Below are 25,784 nucleotides of genomic sequence, written 5' to 3'. Positions count from 1 at the left end.
CACCTCTCCCTGCAGGCCCCTGGGAGGAATTGTCCTTACATCACTTCCAAGAACCATTAACAAGCACTTCCCCTCCACCCCCAAGAGTTAAGTCTCTTATCTCGCACTTTTCCCCCCTCTGTATTTCTGCTATCTGCAGCTTGATCACTGCTCTCCCCCTCCAGTGATTGGTGACAATCCTCTCCATTCCCTCTCTCCCTACCCAAGGATGGGGGTGATGCCTGAGGAGGGGTGCCTGCTGCTGGCAGCTCAGATGCTCCTGGGAGTCTTGGGGGAGTACAGGATTGAAAAATATTTTTTTCCTATTTTTTTTCCTCCTGTTCTCCCTGGCTGCAAAGCCACCATGGGTATTATACCCACTCTACTTGCAAAAATTCAGCAGAAATAATGCAGATTATTTTCTAAGATAGCTAAATATACCCGTGCCACCAAGCTTGGTTTTACTGGAATAAATACCACAACAAAATACTTGCTTGATAGCATGGAATTTAAAAATAATGTTAACCTGCCTTACACCAGCAAAAGCTACAGATGCAAAAGTGCCTGGAGGGTCACTGACAGTTTCCTTCAAGAGAATCCAATGGTATTTCAGAAATTAATTTATAAATAGAAGGAAGTTTCACACTTATAAACCAATGTATTAATTTAGTCTTTACCCTGAAATAACATTCACCCAAAAAATCTCAAACATGTGAATTCACATTAGCATTGAGAACTTTAACAGCAGACTTAGTCATACCTAAGTTTAACCTTTTATATCATTCCTATTTCACGTTTAAGGATTTTGGTTTGCTTTTAAATATTGTCAGTCTACGATTAAATATTTTGAAGTGAACTGAGACCCTGATTGTGACTTGTGAACTACACAACTTGTAACACTTAACTGGAAGTCAATTCAGTAGTATAGTGTGCCCTTCCTGCAAGTAAATCTTCCAGCCTTCTCAATGACAGGTTTTACTAAAGAGAGACCTAGAGTTTTACTCAGCATTATCCAGTTTTACTACCTAGTGTCAGAAAGCAGACAGAAGAATTAAGAGATACACAACTGAAAAGTTCTCAGTATTTTATTTCATAACCTAGTGTATAAAACGTCAACATACAAAAAAAAAAAACAAAAAAAACAAAAAAAAAAAAAACCCCACCCAAACGAAACAAAAACCCAAAACCCAGAAGTGAACAAAAGCAAAATTTCAATACATCTTTCTCCAGTAAGCTTTACCTAAAGGCTCAGAAGCAGTTAAACATTCAGCCTATTCAAAACTGGGATTGAGAACAATTTTCATACTTGCAGTCTGCAGAATTATGAATCAAATGGACAAGGTTCTGATGGCTTTTTAAAAACGGTTTAGTTGCTGTAAGCAGTGGTGTCTGTGGGGTTGTTTCTTTTTAAATACTTAGGTGCACACTCAAGATCACAATCAGTCTGGGCTAATCATCTTCAGTGAAGCGAATGTGTTTACTTGTCTGCCGAGTCTTCTCAAGTCTCATTCTTTCAGCTTTAGCAATCAACTGCAAACAGGAAAAATATGGCAGAAAACAGAGGAAAATTAGATTGCTATGATTTTAACTCACAATCATGAATATATTATTCCCTGAATAACAAAACTACGTTAAAAAAACACCCTAATATTTGAGCAGCTGAGGTAACCTGCACATTTGACAAAAAAAGTAAGTTATAGCAGCCTTGATATCATGAATTTCAGTATTGCCTTCCAACCATCAAAAACAGCACAGCACTTCTTCCATCTCTCGACACTGCAGCATCTTTCATTCCACCCCTTCTTCTTCCCAAGATGGTTGTAGAAAACAAAATTACAGCTTCAAAAAAATCCCCAAATACAGTCTCATATAGCTAGTTAAAAACCCCTACCCTTTTGTGGGATTCATGCTATTACTGATGTAAGAAAAAAACAAGGTCAGACCATAAAAAATTGCCTTAGGAATATTGTGTCATTTTCTACACTCAGCTAGCAAACAACAAACCCACTGAAACCCAGATGGGGACCATCCCTCAGGCTGGGAAAACAGCACAATATGTAACCCAGCCCTGCTGAGAATCCATGTCAAGAAATATTGGTGCAGTTTGGAGGAATATTCATGCTAGGAACCCCTGATTCAAATTCCTGCCTGACCAGGGATTTGAATTTTTTGCAGCTGCATTTTAGAGTTTGCCCAAATTCCTATGGTACCTGGCTAGCTGCACCCAGTACAGAGGTATGAGAAATGCTCTTGTGGAACACAACCAACCTGATAATTTTCAACTTTTGTGTGCTGCCTTTTCAGGCAGAAATCAAAACAACAACATGCATAGACTTAACCTCAGTACTGCAATGAAGTCATACCCAAAAGCAAAGGTACAAGCTTGGTTACTGCAATGCCCCAGTAACCATAAGCAAGAGCTCAGGAAGCAACTGTTACATGATGATCAAAAAATAAAAAGCCAAAACACAAGGAACAAGGCAGGCTGGTTAATCTAAATAAAAAGTGAGAAACTCCTGTGCGTCTAGACACATCAGTAATTCAACAGCATCAATCCACTTTAACTTATCTGATAGGGACAAAGAAAATATATTAGCTAGTGCTAAAATAAAGAAGGGGCACTTGCTCACCAGACAGTCCAGAATTTTTGCCAGAATTTTAAAAGATTCATATCCATGTCTGTGGTCACAGACACTGCAGACACTGCACCCTGTACCTGACATGGAAGTGCAAAGTCCACTGCTGCACTGGTAACAGTACTCCAGTATTACACTCTACACTGCCCCTGCACTGTTTGTTGTGCTGCAATAAATTACACAAGCCCAGCATTTGACTTGACTGCAGTCATTAACATGTTCTCAACAGCATCAGACCTTAAGTTAAGGTAGATGATCTTCTCAACCATTTTCCAAGAAAAAAATTGATCTAAAGATGTAACTATGAGATTTTTTTTTCCTCTCTGCTAGGTGAAAAACGGATTAAAATAGTTAAACTCTTAAATAAGCTAGGAGTGGCTCATCCTTTCAACATATGGGATGCAAAATCACAAACAAAAGGAAAATGTGCAATGCTGAGTTGATATCAGTTTCTATACCAGCATCAGAATTTGCAAAAGCCCTCAAGGATTCCCATTGTCAGTCCATCAATCCAGCATCAATCTCTAAGCACACCACTATCCATCTCTTCAAACAGGTACCCAGCCCTTCCACAGATACCAACACATTAGAGAATTTGGGAAAGGGGCTTCTTTGTGCTAGGGACTGGGACCTCTCCCCACCCAGACACAGAGAGATCAATCTTGCAAGGACACAATCCCCAGGCCTCAGGTGTGAGGAGAGAAGATTGGGCTGTGCCCATTAGCCCCAACCCCACAGATTCTGAAAATTATTCCACCCTTCACAAATACCCAATTCTCACTTCCTCCCCATCACTCAGACATTAAACTTCCCCCTTCCCTTCTCTATAAGTGGGTGTTGAAGGTGTAACCCAGGCCTCAGCAGCACCTCCTCCCAGAGGAAAGCTTGCAGGCCTCAGGCTTTGGCAGCAGCAGACTTTAATCAGGCCAGAGAGTTTAAGGCTACAGACTGATGAATTGCTTGGGGTCTGCATAAACTGGCACTCCCCTGAAGAAACAGCTCTGGCAAGAAGGGGTTTTAATCTGTATTATCATGCAGCTGAACAACAGGCTGAAAAGCAGAGGGATTTGCAAGGGGCAGCAGAAGGGAGCACAGAGGTGACAATGACCGACCAGGCCTGAGGGAAAAGCCTGGATAGGGAACACACCTTTTTAACCCCAAAGGATGGCTAGAGACATTAGTCACAAGTTCTGGGGAACCTTGGCATATCCAGGCTCTTTTTGACCTTTATATTATTTAAACTAGGCAAGAGAAAGTTGGGCTATTTGTTCTGTTTGTTTGCTTGCTTGCATTTTCTTTTTTCTTGGGAGGGTGGTGGTGGAGACATTATCTCATAAGCCCCCTGCTCTACCATTAAAGCCGAGTAAAAAAATATTTTTAAAACACCTAAAAAAAGGAATCTCACTACCTGAAGCTACACAAAAGTTGTTACTGTGGCCTGCCAGCGATGTGAGGCAGCCCATGCAACAATGTGTATCTTCGTTACTCTACTCACTGACAGTATTGCAGCTACGTCACTGGAATGAAAACTTTGAAGCCTATATTTAAACGTTAATTTAAAGGAAGTAGATGCTGTGCTTATTTTAAGTATAAAACAGCTAATAAGCAAACGCTCATCTTCAAAGAGATCTTGCAAGGAATTTAAAAACCTTCAGAGAAAATCTTTAACCAAAAGATAAACTAATGGCATATTCAGCTGTACATGTTTAATTATGAATCATTACTTTTTTCCTTCCTTTTACTGTGACCTTCAAAAGAAGTCAACTTGTGATTACTTTTGCAAGGATTTTCAAATAAAATAAAATCCATATTAAGGAACAAGGAAAACCTTTTTCTTAGCATCAATCTGTACTTCTGGAATTCAGATTGTCAAAAAGTAAGGAAAAGGTTAAGAATTACTGACTACAAGTGAGGCATTCTTTTCTTGATGTTTTGCCCAACTGTGTTAGCATTTAAATAGCATCACTAAGCTTTGAAGTTAACACCTCCCAGTGTTCCAAGACTAAGGGTAAGGGGGAAGAGCAGGAGTTTGCATCCTTGCAGTTCCCATTGTTAGGCAGAACTGAGACAGTTTATATTTGCAAGCCTAGATGAGGTACATTACTGGCCAATTTACACCAGTTTGGTCAACAAATACCAGTCTTCAAAAGATGAAGAACAGAAACTTGAGCACAGGGCACTACAGTCCAAATTAAAAGCTGCCAGGGGCACTTTTTGCTTAAAAAAAAAAAAGTACATTAAAAAAAGGAAAAAGTTTTAAAAAAAACTGTCAGCACTTGGTAAAGGCTCTACAGTTGTACATTCACATTCCCTTACTGCTTATATTTAAGAATCATGGGAAGAGCCAATGCCAGCTTTATGCTTTTAAGAAAATTAAATCTTTCATTTGGAGAATTTCTTTGGGCACATCGTGTTTAAAAGAGTAAGATTCATTTGTCTATGGGATCTCTAAAGAGACACTTCTACAGGATAAGAAGATGTAAAATAAGCCTTGTGCAAGACAAGGTTTTCAACCTGTACAACTCCTGTTCATTTAGATCAGTGTAATATTTCCTTTTGATTGTATATGGAACAACCAGGAAAAGTTTGGCATTGAGTGCAAAAAGCCTCCAAACAAAAAGTCTCCAAAGTCACCAGCAAACACCTAAGGTCAGATGATTTTGAAGTTTTGCAACAGACAGCATAAGGATTCAGCTTAGAGCCAACTCAGAAACCTTATCTACAATGTGTGTGAAGTAAACCTAGCAATAAAACGTCTGCAAAATACTCTTTGGCTCCTCTCTGTCAGCTAAAGAAAGGCTCTGCCTGGCTTAATCAAGAACCTTTCATGCCCGGAAGGATCTTCTAGGGCAGGAGAGGAGATTGCAGCCTGCAAGTTCATTGCAACACTCCCTTCATCACTGGTCTGGACAGACACACCAAGGTCAAGGCTGGAAGGAAGTTTCACTACCTTCATGCCTTTAATCATGGCCTTAACTTTCTCTGATTGCCTCCATAAAGACGAGGCCCACATGTGGCAACTGGAGTAGCCAGAAGTTCTCTATTTTGTGGCTGTAAAACCCTGCAGCCAAGTCAGTTGAAAGTGATTTAACTGGATTAAAAGCAGAGCCAAACACAAAAGTATAAAAAAATGTAGAAATACAGAGAATAAAATTATATTTTCAACCACGGTTGTACAGGGAAAAAAAGAGACTTGAAGATTACCTTCTCAGTACCTCTCTTCTTTTCCCGAGGCTGGTTAAGTTTAGCTTGTCTGTCCACTAAAATCTTCTGCCAGTAGCGTTGCTCGTGATCACCTTGAAACACAAATTAACATGAATAAAAATATTCAGTACAAATGGATGCAGTATCTTCAGCTGTGATGAGAAGGAACTTTTCATTACTAAGGTAAACATATGTCAAAATTCCTGTTAGGGAAACCCAACAAGTATTTCTCTATCAGCCTTGAATTTCACAGTTGGAGAAGTCATACAGCATTGCAACAGCTGACCAACACACTCTGGGCTGGAGAAAGAGTAGAAAAACTGTGAGAAGAAGAATAAAGCTGACAGTCAGGTCTCTGTTCTTTATGAGCTGAACAGGAACTCCTTAGAAAAGATTCTCAGAAAAAGCTATGGAATTAATAATTCTAAGAACAAATTTTACATACATAATTTATACTTCTATCACAAAAACATCTAAGTATTACTACAGACATTTAATGTCTTGTCAGATGAAGAGCTGAAGACTTTTAGTCAAAGCCAAGCTCCAAGAAGTGAAAAAAAAAAACTGGGAAAACTTCAGTCCCTGCAGTAGGGAGCATTGAAGATTCTTTCCTTAGTCTCTGTATTCACTTTATGCCACCAAGAAAAGCTGAAATCCTTTCTGTCAGTCACTTGTGTGTTCTTCAGAAGCTTTTCCATTCTCATTTCAATTACCCAGTTTGAAAAAAACCAAAACTTAAGACTATGAATAGGAGGCTCCTACAATGTCCTACTTAATCCTAATCTTCTCTTACTGTCTTGTATACAACGATGTAAAACCAGAGACAAATACACACATATGTAAAATGCAGTATTTCAAGCTGCTTCTAGGTCAGAAAGCACTCTGAAGACAAATCTATCTCCAAATGACATCAGCAGCATTCAGTGAGGCCCAAATTTTGATTAATCAACATTGATGTTAATCATGAAGGTTAATGTTTCCATCATAACTCTTCCTTCTGCAATCCTTAAATGGCATCTGTGAGGGTTTATGTCCCTGCATGCATGGAACTGGGCTGTATGTGAGGATCAGTGCAGGAGTGGGGTAAAATATTTAAATACACAGATGGGAGATTCTCATCTGGATTGTTTTACCTGTTTATTTTTCATGTAGGATTTTTAGTGTGTGTTTAGAATGCTAAAGTTTCATGAATACAAAAACAAGGCTTGAGAGATATCCCTGTTCCCCCATCCTCTATCCCCCACTTCCATATAGGTTTCTCTGGACTTGGAAGACCAGTCCAATGTAATACAAGACAAAAATTCAGAACAGCAGAGTAATTTCAGAAACAAAACCAACACACATTAGGATAAAGCTCCAAAGCAAGCCAATAAAAGTTTCAGTGTAAATACAATTTAAAAAAGAACATTACTCTGGCATAAATCACTCAACTTCCTGAGAAAAGAAAGATTAATTAGAAGCTAAGTGCTAAAACCACCATATGTATATCCATGCCATTAGGTCCTTGTCCTGTTACTTCACACTTAAGTTCAATATTTTCAAGAAAACCTTCATTTAAAATTCTCTTGCATCATCAGATTGATATCCATAAAGCTGAACCATCAATTAAGTTCTAGAGTTCATTGCCAGTAAAGGTGATGTAAATCAATCTCAAAAGAACAGAACTAAGTTGATAAAATCCAGTAACAACCGTAAAAAAAAAAATATAAGGGGCATAAAAATCCTTACTGTTTTTTACCTGTTTCACCATAAAAGCAAAACTAAAAGACTCACATTAAAAAAAACCCCAGTCTTTTCCCCAAGATATCCCTGTATATCTACACATCCATTAAGCTACCACACAATACAATCCTTTTCACACTTAAGTCTTCCTCTACTAATATTAAAAAAAAAGTCTTACCGGTGAGAATTTCGCATTTCCAGCTGTTTTTGATCTGTTTTTCTTTGTATGATTTCATGACAATCTGTGCATCCTCAGGAGTTTGGAAACGGACGTGGCATTCTGTGTCTCCCTGCAGCATGTCAACATAGGACACCTCAGCCAGCACTGCCAAAGTATCCTGTGGGAGAAAACACAGACCACAGAGCAGATTTTACAAAAGAAGGCTACTCAAACATTCACTTTTTGACCATTCTACTTGTAGGTCACTGACCTTGTAGTTTTGTATTAATGTATTTTTCTAAGGTCAGATAGGAATTCTGATTTATGAGCATATAATATCTATTTATCTCTCATCCTGCCCTGAAACCGATTTAAACCTCTAATTCCTGAAGATTTTTATTTTTTTTTTTTTGCATAGGAATTATTTTACAAATACAGCATCAGCAATTAGCCATTTATTTCAAAACTGTATCTGTATGGACTTTTTCTAAAAAAAAATTATTTATGTAGCATAACCCTGCTATATCAGTCCAACAGAAAAACACCTAATTTCATTCACTGCATGAAATATATAAAATCAAGCTGACTCCTGGCAGATTACTGAAGAAATAAAGAGTAGCAAACCAACCCTTCTGATCTTTATGAAGTGACCTCTGCCTGAAAATTGTCACTAACAGCTAAAGGAAGAAGAGTCAGACATGCTCTTTCAGATGAAGTACTTCACTTGTAATTCCTGCTGTTAGGGAAATTAACTGCGACCACAAATTCCTACTCAATTTTGTTCACAGCAGGCAGGCAGCTCAAGAAAGATGCTACTATTCAAGAATTACACAGCTTTTAACCCTCCACTAGCAAGGACAGCTTTAAAACAAAACTTCAGTGCCAACACTACAGAGAGCATTTGAGAGCCAACCAAAGCTATTTTCCACTCCTAATTTTTGTATCCCAAAGTCACACCTACACGGAAAAATATAACATCCCAAAGAGTTCAGTGGAGTTGGTAACACTTTGTGATCTCTCAGAAGCACCTTTCTAGCAATATATAGGGAAATAAAAAAATTACATCAAAACAATATAAAAACTACTCTGCAAAGACCTTTCCTGTGTACCAAAATAATTAAGCCTGCCACACAATCAGAAACACAGATCAATTCTGGAAGTTTATTAAGGAAAAAAGCCTAGAGGCATCACTTTGTTACAGTGTCTGCTGTTGCTATGACAGTTCAGGAGCACAGGCAAGGTTTTGTCAGAGCTGCACCTTTCATAAAAGCAACTGGTTTGGCCAGAAAAATTAAGTAAGCATCCAGTGCAGTTACAAATTCCACTGCTGACCTGAAAAAGAGCTGAAGATTATTGCTTCTTCCACCTAGTTGTATTCTGCAATTAAATGTTTCATTAAAATCCTTGCCTTATCCATTTGCTAACATTTTGTGAAATATTTTGCTTATTATTATGGGAACCAGAGACATGATTAATAACACCCTAAATCTTACTCTGTATCCCTTTACTGAAAACTTTATTCCCTTAAACACTTCCTTAAATCTAAGCCAAAAGAAAAGTGGAAACTCCTAGAAATACCAACCACTGTTTTCAGGTAGTATGGGAAGAGTAAGCTTACCTCCTGATCACAATCTGTTAAGTTGTGACACAAATTGAACAAAGTAAGGTACATACTGCAGTCAAATGAGCCCTCAAAAGTCACAGTGACAAATACTACATTCTCTTGAGTGTCTCCAGCACTCAGACAGCTGCCCACAATATACCGAGGCAGCTGAGGCTGAAATCCCTATCACCAGCTTGTTTTCAGTGAGAGAGAAATCTCATCTTGCTGAGATTTCTGCTTCACACTTGCAAGCAATCATTGACTTTGAAAGGCTTCCTCAGGCAGCCTGAGAAGTCCATACAGGTAGTTTGAGAAGTCACCTCAGAACTTGCATTTTGAACCATTCTCTCATTGCCCTAAGCAGTCTGAATCTTTATGTCAACCTAAATTAGATTTGTTCAATTTTTTTCACCAGTAGCTATTCAACCAAAAGTGCAAATTTGTGAAAGAAAGTGTCCTGTGTCACAGGCATGGAAAAAAAATCGGTATCCGGAAAAAAAAGTGCTTTTCCTTAAGAACACTTTTTTACATTTCCATTTCCAAAGGATGCAGCTTCAAGCTTAAATTGGATGAAAATAACCCTATGTAGCACGCATAACTTTCACATCATGACACAAAAGTTTATGTAAGCACTGTTTAAAAATTGAAAAACATATTTGCCACAAGGGAAAAAAAAGATCAACTTTCTAAAAATGAGCTAATGAATTACTGGACAAGGTGTACCAGACTGCAGTTTTTGTAAATTTCTTACTGAAAAAACCCTCAGTTCTATGTTCATGAGCTTTTTCTTGCCACCAAATTCCTGTAAGTGGTAAATCCTTCCAAATACTGTTACAGATTTCTTGATCTGAATTGTGCCAGGATGATGAGTACAGAACACTACATCCATTTTGTCTTCATCTTTCCATTCTAAACTGTAAGGAACTACTCAATCTGTAGCACATTAATTATTTTTGCCACCATTTTCACTAAACTTGACATTGCTTGAAGCACTCCAAAGGGTAACTTTGCTTTGAAACATCCCCTTTATCCTATCTCGATGTTGTAAAATCTGCCATTCACAGGTACTAGAGAAGAATCTGTCCACAGCTACTGGCCAAACAAATAAAACCCCAAAATCTGGTTCAAATGGCATTCCATATTCAAACATTTGGGGGGCACTGTTAGAGGAAAGGCTAACAGCTACCCTGAGGTTACAAAGGCATTACCTTGATCTGCTTCCTGCTCGGCAGGGGCTCAGTGCTAATGATCTTCACAATTACTCCACTCACAAACCGGGGCCCCATTGTGTTGGCCTTGCCAGGAGGGGCAAAATCTTCACTGGAGGCTGGACAGTTTGAAAAGACAAGGGGGAAAAAGAAAAAAAAATAATTTAAAAGTTCTACATTTATTAGTTTAAAAACTAAAGATGCTATGAAAGCACATAAGCAAAGTGATGTACACAAGAAATAAAACAAGAGGCATCAAATGCTGCTATTGCAGATTAAGGCTTTAAAAAAAATCAAGGATAAACACTGTTCACAAGGTAATGTCAATGCAAGTAAAAAAAAAAAAAAAGAGGAAAAATAACAGTTCCAAGAAGAGTCTTCGATGAATTCTTACTGCATACAGTGTCTCTTTTTAAGAATCAACTATAAACCTCAGAATATAAATTATAGTTGAACCCTTGCTAAAGTGATCAAACATTGAAATGCAGTACTGAAGCTAGTGAAATACTGAGAAAAACTGAGCAATTTCACCTATGAAAAACATAGAAATGTAGCAAAGAGGACATAATTAAAATTACTTTTAATGATAATGTTGAGAACATGCAATATCAAGCATTTTTAATGCCTTCCTTAAAGTAATTGTCAAATCGCTACAGGGAGAGCTAAACATAAGCAAATCAGGCCCACATTAAATGACAAAAAAAAGCTGATTTTTTATTACCTCATTGAGGCCTTTATCATTGGAATTATCCTTAAATTTAAGAAGGGCTGCTGAAATGTGCTGATATTATTTGTTTAGTCTTTACTTCAAAATGAGGGGGTATTGGTGGTAATAGTTTTAATATTAGTTGTCATTCAGAGTAGCCACCAGCACTACAGAAAATAAAGCCATTTTGCAGGGTTTCTGGAGGACCAGTGTCTTAAATTGCTTATGTTTGTGTACTAGATTCATAAAAAGACAAAACTATTAATCACAAATGGAATTACATTTGCCATTTTCAGATAGAGGCCTTTTTTCTCCAGAAAAATCTGTTTCCATCTCTCCCACAGGCTCAGGTTTGAGACGAGACATTGCCTTCTTTAGGGAGGCCATACTGGCTTTTTGAAGGGCCAAATATTCTTGCTTCAAACCCATCCATTCGGTCCTAAAAGCAGAAACACAGGCACAGGGTGTCAGTTGTAGACAAGAATGTTTAGAAACTCAGTAATAACAGTTTAAAAATAGCTTAAAGCCTGATTTGGTGAGCAGTGCAGACCACCATTACCATTAGAGATCTCCCTGCACTTAGGTTAAATTAATCCTTGTCAATATCTGTGTTTTTTATTATTTTGATTTAGATTTTAACATTTCAGTCAAGTTGCAACAAGATCAACTTATCTTCAAATAAAGCAAGTCCCCAATTTTTTTAAATATTCAGAAAACATGCAGAACAGCTTGGTAAACTATTTTCTACTGCAAAGAGCAGAGCATAGGACCTTAATTCAGACTTAATTCAGGGACAGTGAACTCTGAAATCACTGAATTAGTTCAGTGAACCCACTCCTGCATTACTATATTAAGAATCAGTCATTTATTTTCTAGAAAAATCATTGATGAAAAATCAACAACTGGTTAAACTCACCAAAAACCTACTGAGATAAGAACATTCCTCACTATTCAAATGCATTTTGGTTAAAAAATACCACCACATGGAAGCAATTTATATATTTACATACATTTAACATGGAGATGTTTCTGCAAACAGCCAGAGCTTTGCTCCAGAGCAACACAATGCCTACAGTGCCACTGTGAGAACGACTCATTGTTACCCTAATCTGTGCTATCAAACAAGCTGATAGAGGATTTTTAAAGAGGAGGATATCTTGTGGTAATGGTTTTAGCTGTTAACATTGACAACTGTATACTTCAAAAAAGCATCCAGACTCACCCAGGATCATACATTCTCAACAGAGCAAAGACATTAAAATAACAAAAGGCCCACGTAATGATTCTTGGAGATAAAAAGGCCTCACCATTCCCTAGCAAGGTATGGTATAAATACCAGCACAAGGAGGCCTTGCTGGGCAGTTTACTGAAAGGAACAGAAGAACGCAGAGACTGTGTCAGGCAAGTATCTGCAATCTTGTTCTCTTACAAAACTCCCCCTCTTTTCCAAAAGGCACTTGTAGTATTAAATTTTATCTCTCTTTCATGCAGTTTTCTCCTCATCTCAGTGGAAGAGGACCACCGCTGACTGTGGACCCCTTTTACTTTAACATGGAGGTGCTTTCTGTGATTTCAAAGAAGTAAGTGCTTCCATGTTTTAGTAGAGGTGAATCCTGACCGCAATATTGATACCACCACACCGGATTTTTAAGTGGTTTTCACAGCACTGCCAAGAGTATCAAATACGGGAAAAGAAAAAGGAAGAATTTACCCCGCGAGCAGATGAATCTTCTTTTTCAGCAAGAACTTGTTTTTAGCGACGAGCTACAAAACATTGGCCAGTATGGTAAAAACCCCAAGTTTAAAATTTTTAAGGACTCCCTTCGCTTTAACATGGAGGTACCTGCTGCCTAAAAAAGTAAGTGCTTCCATGTTTCAGTGGCGGTGGATCCTTAATGTTCCTAAACGGATTTCTGGCAATTGGCTGCGGCTCGAACAAACAAGTTTAGGTTTGGTTTTTTTTTAATGTTGCAATAACAGAATTCTACTGTTTTCGATGCTGTTTTAATTTTTTTGTATGATGGCCTTTCTTTTTTGTGATACGTTTTTTACGTGGGTTTTTTTGGTTTTTTTTCGTGTTACCGAAGCGTCTCCTTCAAGGATCCCCACAACTTAAATGTGGATGTACTTGCTTTGCTCCTGACTAGTAAGTGCTTCCATGTTTTGGTGATGGTGAGTCCTTTTTTTCCTCAACTGAAAACACTTCCCTCCTTTGCACCGCACATGTGACCCCTGTGCTAGACAACATTCAAGCACAATTTTGTAATCTGGGATCGATCAAAACATCAGGGATCCCCTCGACTTTAACAGGGAGGTACTTGCTGTATGCTTAAAAAGTAAGTGCTTCCATGTTTTAGTTGGGGTGACTCCTAACAGCCAACATTTAAGCGGTCTGATTTTTTTTATTTTGCTGCAAATTGTTTTGTTTTTGTTTTTTTTTAAGATACTTTTACAGGTCAAACGAATACACAGTAAAACTTTCGACCCTTTTCAGCTGCAGTCTAGTACTGTTGCTAACATGCAACTCTGTTGTATAAAAATTGGAATTGCACTTTAGCAATGGTGATGGACTGTCAGACATACAGGGATTTCTAAGGTTTGAAACGGGCTGAATTAATATTAGAAATTATGTACAAGCTTGTAAATAAAAATTCAATAAAGTGGACTTCTTAATGTGTGCATATGTGACAAAATCCCCAACCTCACACTCCAAAATATCAAATTATTAACGATCATTAATATCAAAAGCCATACAGTCTTTAGAGCAGACTAGAATTCAAGCAAAAGTGTACACAATATCCAACCGACTTAAAAAGCCTGGGCCACAAAAAGCACATTTGTGCTGCCAGCCCACTGCTACACACAGCCAGATTTGTTACTCTGCACCTTCCAATACTGGTGAGAAAAAAAAAAGGCTCAATGATAGGATGGAAAAATTGTGCTATAAAAGGAACCAAATGATAAGCACCTCTACATTCACAGAACACATGTGACTATCACCTACTTGGAGAGTACTCTGAGAGGAATAACTTCTTCACCCATTTTGTGTCTCTCTTTGTGTTTCTTCTTGTGTTTCCTCTTAGTTTTTGAAAGGGATGTGTCTTTTTTATCTTTGTCATCTTCTGTAGAGATGTCTGTATTGAAAAAAAGATAACAATAAGGGTAAAACAAACAGGTTAAAATTTACTTCAGAAATACACCTTTTTTTTCCCCACAAAAATGTAACTACTACCTATTTCTTTCTCTGCCATGAGTTTAGCCTTTAATCATAGACTACTGTCAATCTAAACTGTAGCTTTCTAAACTAAACTAGTTCTTTTCTTTCCTTTATCTTATGCATGAAACTGGGATGATAAGCTTTTTCTTTTGTATTTTCATCTGATTTATCTAAACTCTTACTCTGTCACCACCATCGAGGCTGTTTAATCCATACTTCATCGAAGTTTAACTGATTCACTTTGTGGACTATTTTTATTTTTACTTTTAATGAGGTTTACCTGCTTCAGCGTTGAAATTTCTTTCCCACTCTCCATGCATCTTATCTCCTTGGAATGACTCATCACCAGGTTTCAAATTAACTGCAAAGAACATCACATATTCCTTAACATTACCTTGTTATATCTCCAGCATATCATTTTTACCCACTGACCCAAACACAGTAACCTTTTAACCTATTAAAGTTTTCAGTTTTTCAGAGACAGGAATCCAGGGTCTCAAAGTTTCACCAGCACTGGGAAGGTTTACTCAAACTTTGGGTTAAAGTGCTAAAGCTCTCAGCCTCCAAAAGTCCTGTCTCTAATATAATTGAGCACTGCACTTGTCACATTTCATGCTTTGCAGCCATGTTCTTGCAACCCCTTTTCTTGACTTGCTGGTTCTTACCCTCTTAAAAGTAGAGTCCTAGTTTCTATAAATCAAAATTAAGCCACCACAAATTAAATTTCAATTGTTAAGAATGCAGTTTCTTTAACTTATAATCTAGACACTTCTCCCTCACTGAATCTACCACTTGTCATCTGCAAGAGACACATTTGCCAACTGATTTCATTCATGCATGTAAATCATGAAAATACTAAACAGGGATGCAACAAACTTTACCACTGGAATCTTTCAGAGCTTCTGTTGTTTCTTCTTTTACACCATCAACTTCCTCCTTTTCAACAGTTTTCTTGACTTTTGGAGTTGTCCCACCATCTCCAGAGCTGGTCCTTTTTCTCTTTCCAGGCCTGCTTTCCAAAGGTACCTCTGAGCTTTCTGTTCTGTCCCATTTTCTTTTCTCTTTCCTTGAGGGCTGCCTGTGACTCTCAGCTCCCTCCATTTCTGAACACTCTGATGAAGTCCTGTGTCTTTTTGATTTGCTTACTTGCTCTGTTGTAGTGTTTGTGTTTGGCTCCTTTGTCTCTACAGCTGCCTGTGCATTGCTCTCTTTCTTGATTTTGGATTTCTTTTTTTTCTTCTTTTTCTTCTCTTCTGTTTTAAAAATATAAAATATTTTAAGCTGCCAATGATTAAAAATGAGATTAACTGACCTCAGTAAACAATCACAACACTGCATGTCATGATAGTCTGGGATGTTGAATGAAATGCCTGGCTCTGACATCCCCAACTACAGAAAAGATGCTGTACATTGTCACAAAGTTCTTCCTAGGCATTTTAAAACAAAAAAGCCACAGATAAGACTCAGTCTCACTAAGTGAGAAAGACCTCTGGGTCACAAGGGCCACTTTACTATAGGATTTCTGAAGTAGTTACTCTCAAATTTAAAAGAAAGGAGCAAGACTTCTTTTCTACTCCTTAACAAATGTACATTTTGCCATGTCAGCCCTTACTTCCCTTTGGGAAGAGATACCTTCCCTCCTTCCAGGCCAAAAAGACAACAAAAAGAGACTATTTGTATTCTGATAATAAAAGGAGATAGTTAGCCCAATGAATGTATTATGCTAAAGCATCTTGAACAAAATATCTTTATTCTCAATACTACTTCCTTCAAAGTTGTAACATGCAGGATGCAGTATGAAGTCATAGAAAGTTCCTAAAATGGGTTTTAAAATCATGTTTTTTCTTAAATTTTTTTTTCCAAACAGTTACTGGTATAACAAAGAATTAGTGATAACAGTGAGAAACCTAACATGAATTATCATTTTGTGTATGAAAGAGAAGGGAATATGCCTGAAGTCTGGAAAACTGTATTATGTCATCAGAAACAAGGAAAAATGCTTCAGTGTTCAAAGCTGTGACATAACCCTGTGCTTTATAAGTTACAGTAGATTGTATTTATAAGAAACATGCTCAACTGTGAACCCAGGATTCCTTCATCAGGAATATGGTCCAGGTTGTTACAAGTGATTACTTTTCTCAAGCAGGAGAAAGGCAGAAATACACTATATATGTAATTTTTAAGACTGCATTGGTCAATGTTTTAAAGTGATAAATTGGGATCAGGAAACAAACTGTTTTGTGCCTCAGCTTCTGAAGAGAGTTTGTTTCCTGATCCCAATTTATCACTTAACACTTACCTACAACGTTGCTGTTACTATCATTCAGTGTAGGAACAGGCTTGTTCTTCACTGTTTTGGGGAAAATCCCAGGTTTCCGAGGTGCTTCTTCTGGTGGATTATTCAGAAACTTAAAAAAAAATCCACAAAACATTACTAAAAGTTATATATATATATAATTTTTTTAAGAATCTATACAATTAAAACCAACAGTCCTATGTCAATTCAATAATATAGTCCCTCACAACTCCAGAGGTTTACACTGCTCCTTGCATGGTGTGGTGGGTTCTGGCTGATGCTGAGATTTGCTTTTAAAGTGCAGAGCTTGCTTTATTTCCCATTATGCATGTTGCTTTTATGATACTGAAACATAAATGGTTGTGAAGTTTCAAATCACATTTAAATACAGAAAATTAGGCATGACCACACTTGTCTAGTAAAATTTTATAGTCCCTGTAGTGTTACACAGGGATTTTTTTTTTTTTCTGTAAGATGGCAAGAGCAGCAAACCAAATTAATCCAAAAAAATACCCACTATGCTTCTAGTAAGTGTCCAGCCTATTAGCAGAATTACACTGCTAAAGACTTGTCAAACTGATTGGAGTTTTGGGGGTAGGAGACAGTAATACAACTCCAGGAACACAGTTTGAGTTTTTTAATTATGGTATTTTAGGAATTTCTCTCCAGATTTGGTAGGTGAGTAAAGGCTGCAGCACCCCTCTCACAAAGCAACCATCAGGAAGAATGTTAACAGACCAGAGGCAGAGGGACTCACCTCAATAGCTTTCTCTGCCTGCTCTTTAGTTTCAAATTCAACAAAAGCAAATCCCTTTGGGTCACCAGAAGTTCTGTACCGGGGGATACTGATGTAAACTACATTACCACACTTCCCAAACACCCGCTCAATCCAGCTGTGACTGACATTTTTGGGAAGCAGCTCCTAGAAAAAACAAAACCAAAAAACAACAACAAAATGTAACCTTCTCACTATTGTATTACCGTTGTGTCAGATGGCTTACTACATCTTCTAATTAAAAAGTTATTAGAACAAAACATATATAAGTTTGATGTGACAACACCATTTTAATTTCAGAAAGTATTCTTGGTGAGATGTCATAGCATTCATCTGAAAATATCTCTGATCATTCACACATCTAAAACAAGTATTATATATTCAATTTAAGTGTTTACCTTCTTCCTTCTCCTGACAGATACCAAGATCTCACTGACAGCTGCATCTTTGCAACATGAAATATCTTTATAATAATTTCAGACCTTCCAGCAAACATAAATCTCCATTCATTGTCTCAAACTATCCACTGTAAAGAAGGATTTTATTTTTTAAATTATTGGTAATCCAGGTATTTGAGATGTTCTTCATCACAGAAAGCTTGGTGCCTGCTTGAAATCACTAATCCAGCTGCAAACAGCTGCAGGTATATACCTAAACTGGCATTAGTGATACAAAGGTTTCTTTTAGAGACAGATGAAATTTCACACTGGCTTCAATATGATAAAAGCTGTTATAATTCCAGCAGTAAAAGCCTTTTTTTTTTTTTTTAAATAATACATTTCATCATCAATGCAGCCACAGGATAGTGTGCTATAAGGATGATTTTTAAAAAAATTTTTTTTAAAGTCCCCTAAAAAATACTACTAGCTCATTTAGGTACATTCTGCCTTCAAAAGAATGATGTTTGTGTGTTACAAAGCCAGAAGTACTTGCAGCTAAAGATACTGGAAAATCTGTACTTTATATAGTACACACAGTTATCTTGCAAACTCTTCAGATCCTGTTTGATAAAACTAATAGAAGTAGTTATTCTAAAGCTCTAACTACATTAATGCAATTGGTAAATGTTTCTTAGTACTAGTGCTGCTCTTCTAATAGCATTAACTAAAAACCCAGTGAATACAGTAATAGGTAAATAAAAGCACACTTCCTTCTTACTAGGAGAAGAGCTCTCAGCTCAGCATTTAAAACCATTTAAGCTGTACAAAAAAAAAATCTGTGTGCAAAAAAAATCATGGTTACTGGCAGCACTCACTTGCCCTTGCTTAATTTCTTTTCCTGAGGTATCCTACACAATCAGAGTCAGCCACCTGCCCAGCCCCTCCCTGACTGCACAGAAATACTGATGCAGATACATTTGTGACACAAAAAATATTACAGCATTAAACACACCCTTTGACCCCACCCTGCAGGCCTCAGCACACTACAAGTACAGTACACCTATAATGAATTCCTCTCCCTCACACCGTCATCATCTTTTGGAGGGGGAAAAAAAATAATTAGATCACATTAATTGTTCTGAATAAATAATGAAAGCATTTATTATACTAAATCTATGTTGTTCTCAAAGAAAATCTACCTTCTGATTCTGATAAAACTGTATAGCTGCATTATGTTGGTTTTCTTGTTCTTAATCCAGTTAATACTCCTATGAAAGTAATCATTACAGACAACACACAGTTGGATTTGGACTCTTAAGGAATTAATAACAAGAAAGTTTATGAGTTTCCACAGAAATAAAGCACTCTGCCAGACATGAGGCAGAGACAAGTACCAGCTTACCACATAGACTGTACGACTATCCACATCTGTTGGCTGCTCACCCAGAGGCTGGCGTCTTCTGATTCTTGTTCCTTCTAAATCCAACTAAAATAAACAAGAAACAAACAAGCATTTTCCATAAGATTATTGCCCACTTCAGTACCTGTAACAGTATTACTCCAGCATTAGCAAATAAAAGAGCAAAACACTAAATACCTCCACAACAGATGAACTTTTAACTGCTCGAGCTATTAATTTTCCATCAGTTGTCAGTTTTTTCATTTTGTTGAAAGAAACAAGAAGTGATATGTCAACGTCTAGGGAATAAAAAAAATAGTGTAAATTATGAAATTAGAGCAATCTAGAAAGCATTAGGAATGTGTTCATTGCAACTCTGCTGGTATTTTCGTAAAACAATCTGCAAGGTTTTACAGAGAATTTTACAATCAAATTTAAAGTCTCAATTAAACCTATCTTTAATTTTCTTTTGTGCTACCCTTTATCAAAGGAATTTTGTTCTTTTACCTCCTCACTGATAACTATTGTCTTTGAAAAGAAAGGAAGAAAAACCCCTTTCTGATGTAGCTTTACAATACAAAAACAATTTGCATTGAAAACGTCTCCTTCAAGGACTCAATTAAGTGTTTAACTCAAGCCTTCCCAGAACAAAAGAGCCCCCGTTTGCACTTCAGTTGCAATGAGTCATGCTGCTAAAACCCCGACAGAAAATTATGTACCATTAGTCTTGAAAAAAAAGTTAAGACATCCAAGCTCTAATACCTCTAGAAGATCCAGGGTAAATTTTATTCTGAAGCTCTCATTGAAAAACTGGCTTGAAGTTCAATGTAATTGAGGACTACACCAAGAAGTTAAAAGCCTATGCTCTTCACACGAGGCAACTGGACTAATAGTTCACACTTCACATAAATATGGATTCCTGAAGCAAAACAAGTAAACACTCTGGAAATTACTTTTTTTTTATTTTGATGTAAAGGACCACCTCTTTTTTGTTTTAAAAAGCAAATGCATAATGCAGTTGACACATAAATTAATTCTTCAGGAACTGGCAAATAGGTTCAGAACCAAGCTCTATATCCTGCTCCAAAGACAAATCAAGTATGTCAAACACTGTCTAAAGGAAAGAGAGCCAGAGCAGCCCTACATGCAAATGAACAATTTCTCATACATCAGACTTGTGCAGAAATCATGGAAAAAAGGAATCCATCTCACCACAGATCTGAAGTGACATTTTCACTTCAGCATATATCTATCCTACATGTCAAGTACTGTACATCCAAGGGCAAAACATGTCCCTGTATGCTTGCTAATTTTTAGTTATACAGTTAAAAGAGAAAACCAGGTCTCCCAAACAGTCACTTGTACCTGGCAGATGCCTCTTACAGCTGGCAGTAAAGGAAAGGAAAAGAGAAACACTGTATAAAATTTCTAAAAGAGAGTGCCTTATCATAATACTGGTTTCCAGCAGGAAAGAGGAAGACATGTAGCTCAAAAGGTACAAAAAAGACATGTCACCAGCAACACAGTGGAGATGAAAGTTAATAATATTTGTTTCATGAAATATACCAAATATAAACTTACACCCATCTCTGGACTTTTCTATTTGTTCTCGGAGAAATCTATCTTTGTGGAGATTAACATCACCAAACCAGAAATCCACTTGTTTTGCTATATCAGCCAGCACCTGTTTAACCCTTGACCTCTTTTTTTTCTCTCTCTCCTTTTTCTGTTCAGTGCTTTCTTCTTCCATGGCTTTGTCTCTTGCAGTTTCAGTCTCCATTCCCGTCATTCTGTCAACTGGAAGTTAAATATAACCTTTGAGAAAAAGCAAAACGTTCATTTCAAGGAGTAAACATTTTTAACCTTACATTAAAAACTTCACACACATCCCCTGACAGACCATGTGCCATTCACTATTTGCAGTGCAGAAAACTAGAAAGCAGACAGAAGATGAGGAAAATTAGGTCACAAAATAATGCTGCAGTGAAGACTAAGCTGGAGCTCATGTCTCATGGCACTCAGTGCTGCCTTTTAGCCACAGATTCACTGGTGGCAAGTTGGTAGCAAACTGCAGGCTTTTTATTTAAAATTTGTATTACTGGGTTAATTCAGAATGCCTTGTGAACAGTTTGTTCTCCCCATTAGATTTCTAGCAGCAGCTTCTGAATTTCAGCAGCAGTCCTGGGATTCACAGCTTCAGTTACTTTTGGGAGTTATCAGACAAGCAGAGTTATTAAAATACATATATATACAGAAGTAAATTCTTTAAAGCATGTTTGCAGGTCACAAAGCGTGTTTTAATAACACATAACTTCCCTGTTACCAGAAAAGCAAGCTAGTTGCTAACAAGAACCTAAAAAAACTAAAACTAAGTAGCAATTCCCATCCCAATAAACACATTTTCTTAGCCTTGAAAAAACAGAAATAGCTGCTTCTCCATCCTCCAAGCCTCCCAGTGCTAACTATTAGGAAAAACACACAAAAACCCCAGAGCACTCTAGAGCTCAGAAATTATCTTTTTATGTAGAAGGCAAAGCAAGAAAAATAAAAAGCTGAATTATACAGCAGGCCTCTGGAAAGGCTGTCCAAAGGACCATGCTCAGCAGGCAGGTATCATAAATCCAGTGGTTGCAAACAGGTTGCACTGACACACACACAGAAGCTGAAGAGCTTGTTGCAAAAATTTATGGTACAGCTTTCAAAACTGGAAGCATCTATTAATCCTTACAAATAAATGCAATGTAAAGATGTACTTAAACACCTAACTAATATTTATGGCAGGTCTGGTAATAGTAAAAGTTTGATTTTAAAAACTGCCTTTGTTATGTCATAAATGCAAAGCACTCACTTTGCCAATTGCCAAGGCCCTACCACAGAGCTGTGATCTCAAATCTTCCAGTCCTGCCCTTGGGTGTGCTGGAACACCAATTCACTTGTCAGTCCTCATGGCAATCTGCATGGGCAATACTTAAAACAGTTTTCCTTTCTTCACTTAGATTTCTTTCATCAACTGCCATCAATTTTAAGGGCAACACATATTCTGTCAGAATCAGCCTCTAGAAATTAGGGAGTAGCTAGAGGGAAGTGAATTAAATGTGCAGTTTTACCTTGAAATATATAAAAACTTTTAAATACATCAATTAATATTTTTTTTGGTTCACATTTCCATTCACTGTAACTAGACAGCCCTCCTTGAAAACTGCCAGTCATCACAGTGCTCCATTTTCATGAGCTAAACAAAGCCATACTGCCAAGAGCAGACAGCTTTTTGAAAATGAAATTAACACAAAAATTCAAGGAATTAATGTAGCCATCACCATATGAAAGACTTCTCAGCTCTCTGCCAAGGCAGCATAGAAGGCAAGGTGAGTACAGCCATCAGAGAGGAAGCCCACCTCTACAACAGGATGACAAAAATGGAAATGGTCTTCAAATTATTGTGCAAATCAGGCTTCCTTAGCCGGATATCAGTCTCTCTCCCTGCTGTGAGCTGACCACTCAAGATAGTGAAAGGTCAACAATTACCTTGAGAAGATAAGCCAGGTAAAACTCCCCACAGAAGTTCAAGCTCCATTCAAGCCCTTCAGCAAGGTATTTTTTTTAATGATCAACAGAACAAAGTACGACTTAGCTGAGGGCTACAGTGAATTGCACCATGAAGGGTAACGCACATTAGGGGATACTTTCAGTGGCTGAACAGTATTAAACGACCACAGTGACATATAAGGAATGTGGCTTATGTACAGCAAAGCTTTATTTTAAGAAGCCATTGAAGAAGTGTTTTGTGCATTTTGAGTCACTCAGCCTTAGGACTTCCTTCACAGAAGAGAGGTTCTCATTCAAGCTTAAAGAAAAACAACTGCAAGCTGTATTCTGGGCTTCCCTCCACCCCCAACCTCTCTCTCAGTACTACTCGTTTTGGCAATGAAGCTTTGAGAAAATTATTTTGGAGGAGCTGGAAAATATGGAGTCAGAACAAATGTCAGCTATGATTCCATATTCAACCTTACACTTAGGGTAATATGCCTGAGACAATGTTGGGTTAAAAGCCAGGATTTAAGAAAACACAGCTTATAAGTAAGCATATAAAGTTTGTTGGTACTCTGTTCAGTTGCAATAACTCTTGCAAAGCTTAACTCACAATGAGAGCTGCAAAGCCAGGATAAGAGATAGTTCATGGTTTTGAGTTGCCAACTTTTCCACTGCCACCTCACAGCTGCAAGCACTACTCTGATAAATAACATGGAAGGAAAAAACAAAATCAGGGTCTGTTAAAGCAAAACAGATGCCATCCCTTAGCTTTCCTAAAAAGAAATCAGTTTCCCTGTGTAGGACAATGAAGCAGGAGGAACTCAAGAAAGCAACAATGATGTAAATCAAAGTACTACAGGCCCACACAAATCCATAGTAACTTATCTATAATCTTTAAAAGGCAAACATTAAACATGCTACAAATAACCTGTACACAGCCAAGTTCCAAGCCCAAATTCTATTGTTACAAATACTTATAAAAACAATCAAATTTAAGTGAAATCCAGGGTCTGGAAGAAAATGGGTCCCAGTTACAAAATATCCCTTATTCCTTTACATTAAGCATTGATGCAAATGCTTGCTTTGGGCATTTTTAAATAGCAAAATGGAACAAGGGGTAAGGCAGATGCTTTTTAGACTATGAAAATGCTTTCATTTAGTCAGTTGCAATACTTCCTCTTCTGGACATTTACTCAAAAAAAAAAAAAAAAAAAAAAAAGCATATATTCAGCAAGCTTGAATCTACTTTCAAAAATGAATTCTGTAATCCACTTTGGGTATTCTTCCCCTAATACACAGGCAGAGCTGCACCACTTTGAGTTCCTCTCCTAAGTTGTAACTTCACTTCACAGACAGCCAACTAAGGGAGAGAAGTGATCATGTGGGGACCACCACAATTTTCTTCATAACCTAAAATCAGAGAACTGCCTTCTTTCTCCCCACTTTAAGCAATAAAACCAACACCTAATTTTAAACCTTCATTTAAGGTATCCAAGAAATGTCACAAAACCGGTGTGCTCAGAAACAGAAAAGGCTTTGCTTCCACCTAACAGGGATGGTGTTAAGGCTGTGTTTGGACATAGGTAAGACCCCACCGTGTCAGTCCTGCCGTGGTTACTCTTTCCTCTGTCATCACAAAAGGCAGACAACGGGTTTTTAACAAAATGCAGGTTTGCAGCTCAACACTAGGCAAATTAGATGGACCCAACCAAATGAACCAACTGACACGGGAAGGACAGCCCAATTCTCTCTGCTTAATTCGCACACAGCCCTCCCTCAGAGTATGTCACTCTAAGACTTGAAGTAAGTTACTTTTTCTGGTCTTTCGCTGCTGGATGAGCGGGCTAAACCAACTCATTGAGGAGTTGGGTAAGCAACAGAGCTAATGAAGGGAAGAAACAGGAACAACCACTTGGGAGCAGGATAGAGATGGGTACAAAACCAAGACGTTCTGCTGTCCTGTTCCCAGCTGCACACTGACTGGCCCTGACGCACCGCACAACTGCAGAAGAACTCGATTTTCTTTACTTTTCAAACAAAAGGGAAAACGTACAGCGTGAAATAGATTTTTTTTTTTCTCACTCCGATTTAACTTTTGCCAGGGAAGAACCTGTTAACTCCTGGTTCCCAAGAAAGCCACCCACCATCTATCTGTCAACTGCACAGGTACTGGCCACTGCTGGTTTCAGCAGTGCTGCCCATGGACCTTGTACGCATAAAAAAAAAAGCAAGGCGAGCCCGAAGTCAGGCGCTCCTTATTCCCCCCCTTCAACACAGAACCCTTTCCTCCAAGGTGCGAGAGGTCCTGACCTCAGGAGGCACCTCAGCCCACACCCCGCCACCTGATACCCAAAAAGACAACACCCGGCCTCGAATGAGGAGCCGCTGAGGGACAGGAGCGGTTGGAAAGCCTCAGGAAGGCGCCACACACACCAAAAAAAACCCCAAAAAACGAAACACCGGGAGGTAAAGACACCTAGAAACCGGGGTGGGGGGGGGGGGGCGGGGGAGGTGTCAGAGTACAGGGTGAAGGGTGACGAGCAGCGGTACCGCGGGATTACCGTACCGGGGCGCTTCCCGCCCTCCTGAGGTAACCGAACAACCGCCGGGCACGCGCCGCCCCCTCAGCCCAACGGCCGCCGGGCCGCTCGCGCCAGGGGCAAAGGGGAGGGGGCGAGACGGAGGGAACGACGACGGCACGAGGCTGCAGCGCCCCCTACCGGCGGCACCGCCCCCCGCCTCTCCCTCAGCCGCCGCCGGTGGCTGCCGCCAGCCCCGCACCGCTCACCTGCGCAGCGCCCGCGGGGGGCTCGGCAGCGCGGCGTCACCGCACGGACACCGGGGCCGCACCGTCAGCTCCTCGCAGCCCTGCCCACCCCCGCCTCCTCCTCGTTCTCCTCCGCCCCGTCGCCGCCTTCGTCAGTCCCCAGGCGACGCGCGGCCCCCGCCGGCAGAGAAGGCCCCGCGG

General features: G+C 38.7%; 1 protein-coding gene across 2 annotated transcripts; it reads right to left on the bottom strand.

Annotated features, from left to right (window-relative positions):
* Positions 1-1,030: 1,030 nt before the first annotated feature.
* Positions 1,031-25,784, bottom strand: LARP7 (La ribonucleoprotein 7, transcriptional regulator). 2 transcript variants are annotated; one of them, XM_071744058.1, is made up of 14 exons: positions 25,605-25,784; positions 20,867-21,082; positions 19,484-19,584; positions 19,289-19,372; positions 17,489-17,653; positions 16,735-16,843; positions 15,317-15,688; positions 14,716-14,796; positions 14,223-14,352; positions 11,500-11,657; positions 10,513-10,631; positions 7,720-7,879; positions 5,820-5,911; positions 1,031-1,509 (listed from the first exon to the last, which is right to left on the bottom strand). In XM_071744058.1, exons 2-14 carry the CDS (start codon positions 21,072-21,074, stop codon positions 1,429-1,431), a joined length of 1,860 nt encoding a protein of 619 aa, XP_071600159.1. In that variant the 5' UTR covers positions 21,075-21,082; positions 25,605-25,784; the 3' UTR covers positions 1,031-1,428. The 2 variants fall into 2 exon arrangements, with proteins under 2 accessions (XP_071600159.1, XP_071600160.1); XM_071744059.1 differs by having other exon boundaries at positions 20,867-21,100; positions 25,605-25,731.

The sequence above is a fragment of the Heliangelus exortis genome, chromosome 4 (assembly GCF_036169615.1).
Source record: "Heliangelus exortis chromosome 4, bHelExo1.hap1, whole genome shotgun sequence".
Taxonomy (NCBI): Eukaryota; Metazoa; Chordata; class Aves; order Apodiformes; family Trochilidae; genus Heliangelus; species Heliangelus exortis.
Note: the sequence above shows the minus strand (reverse complement) of the source record. Positions and strands in the feature narration are given on the sequence as shown.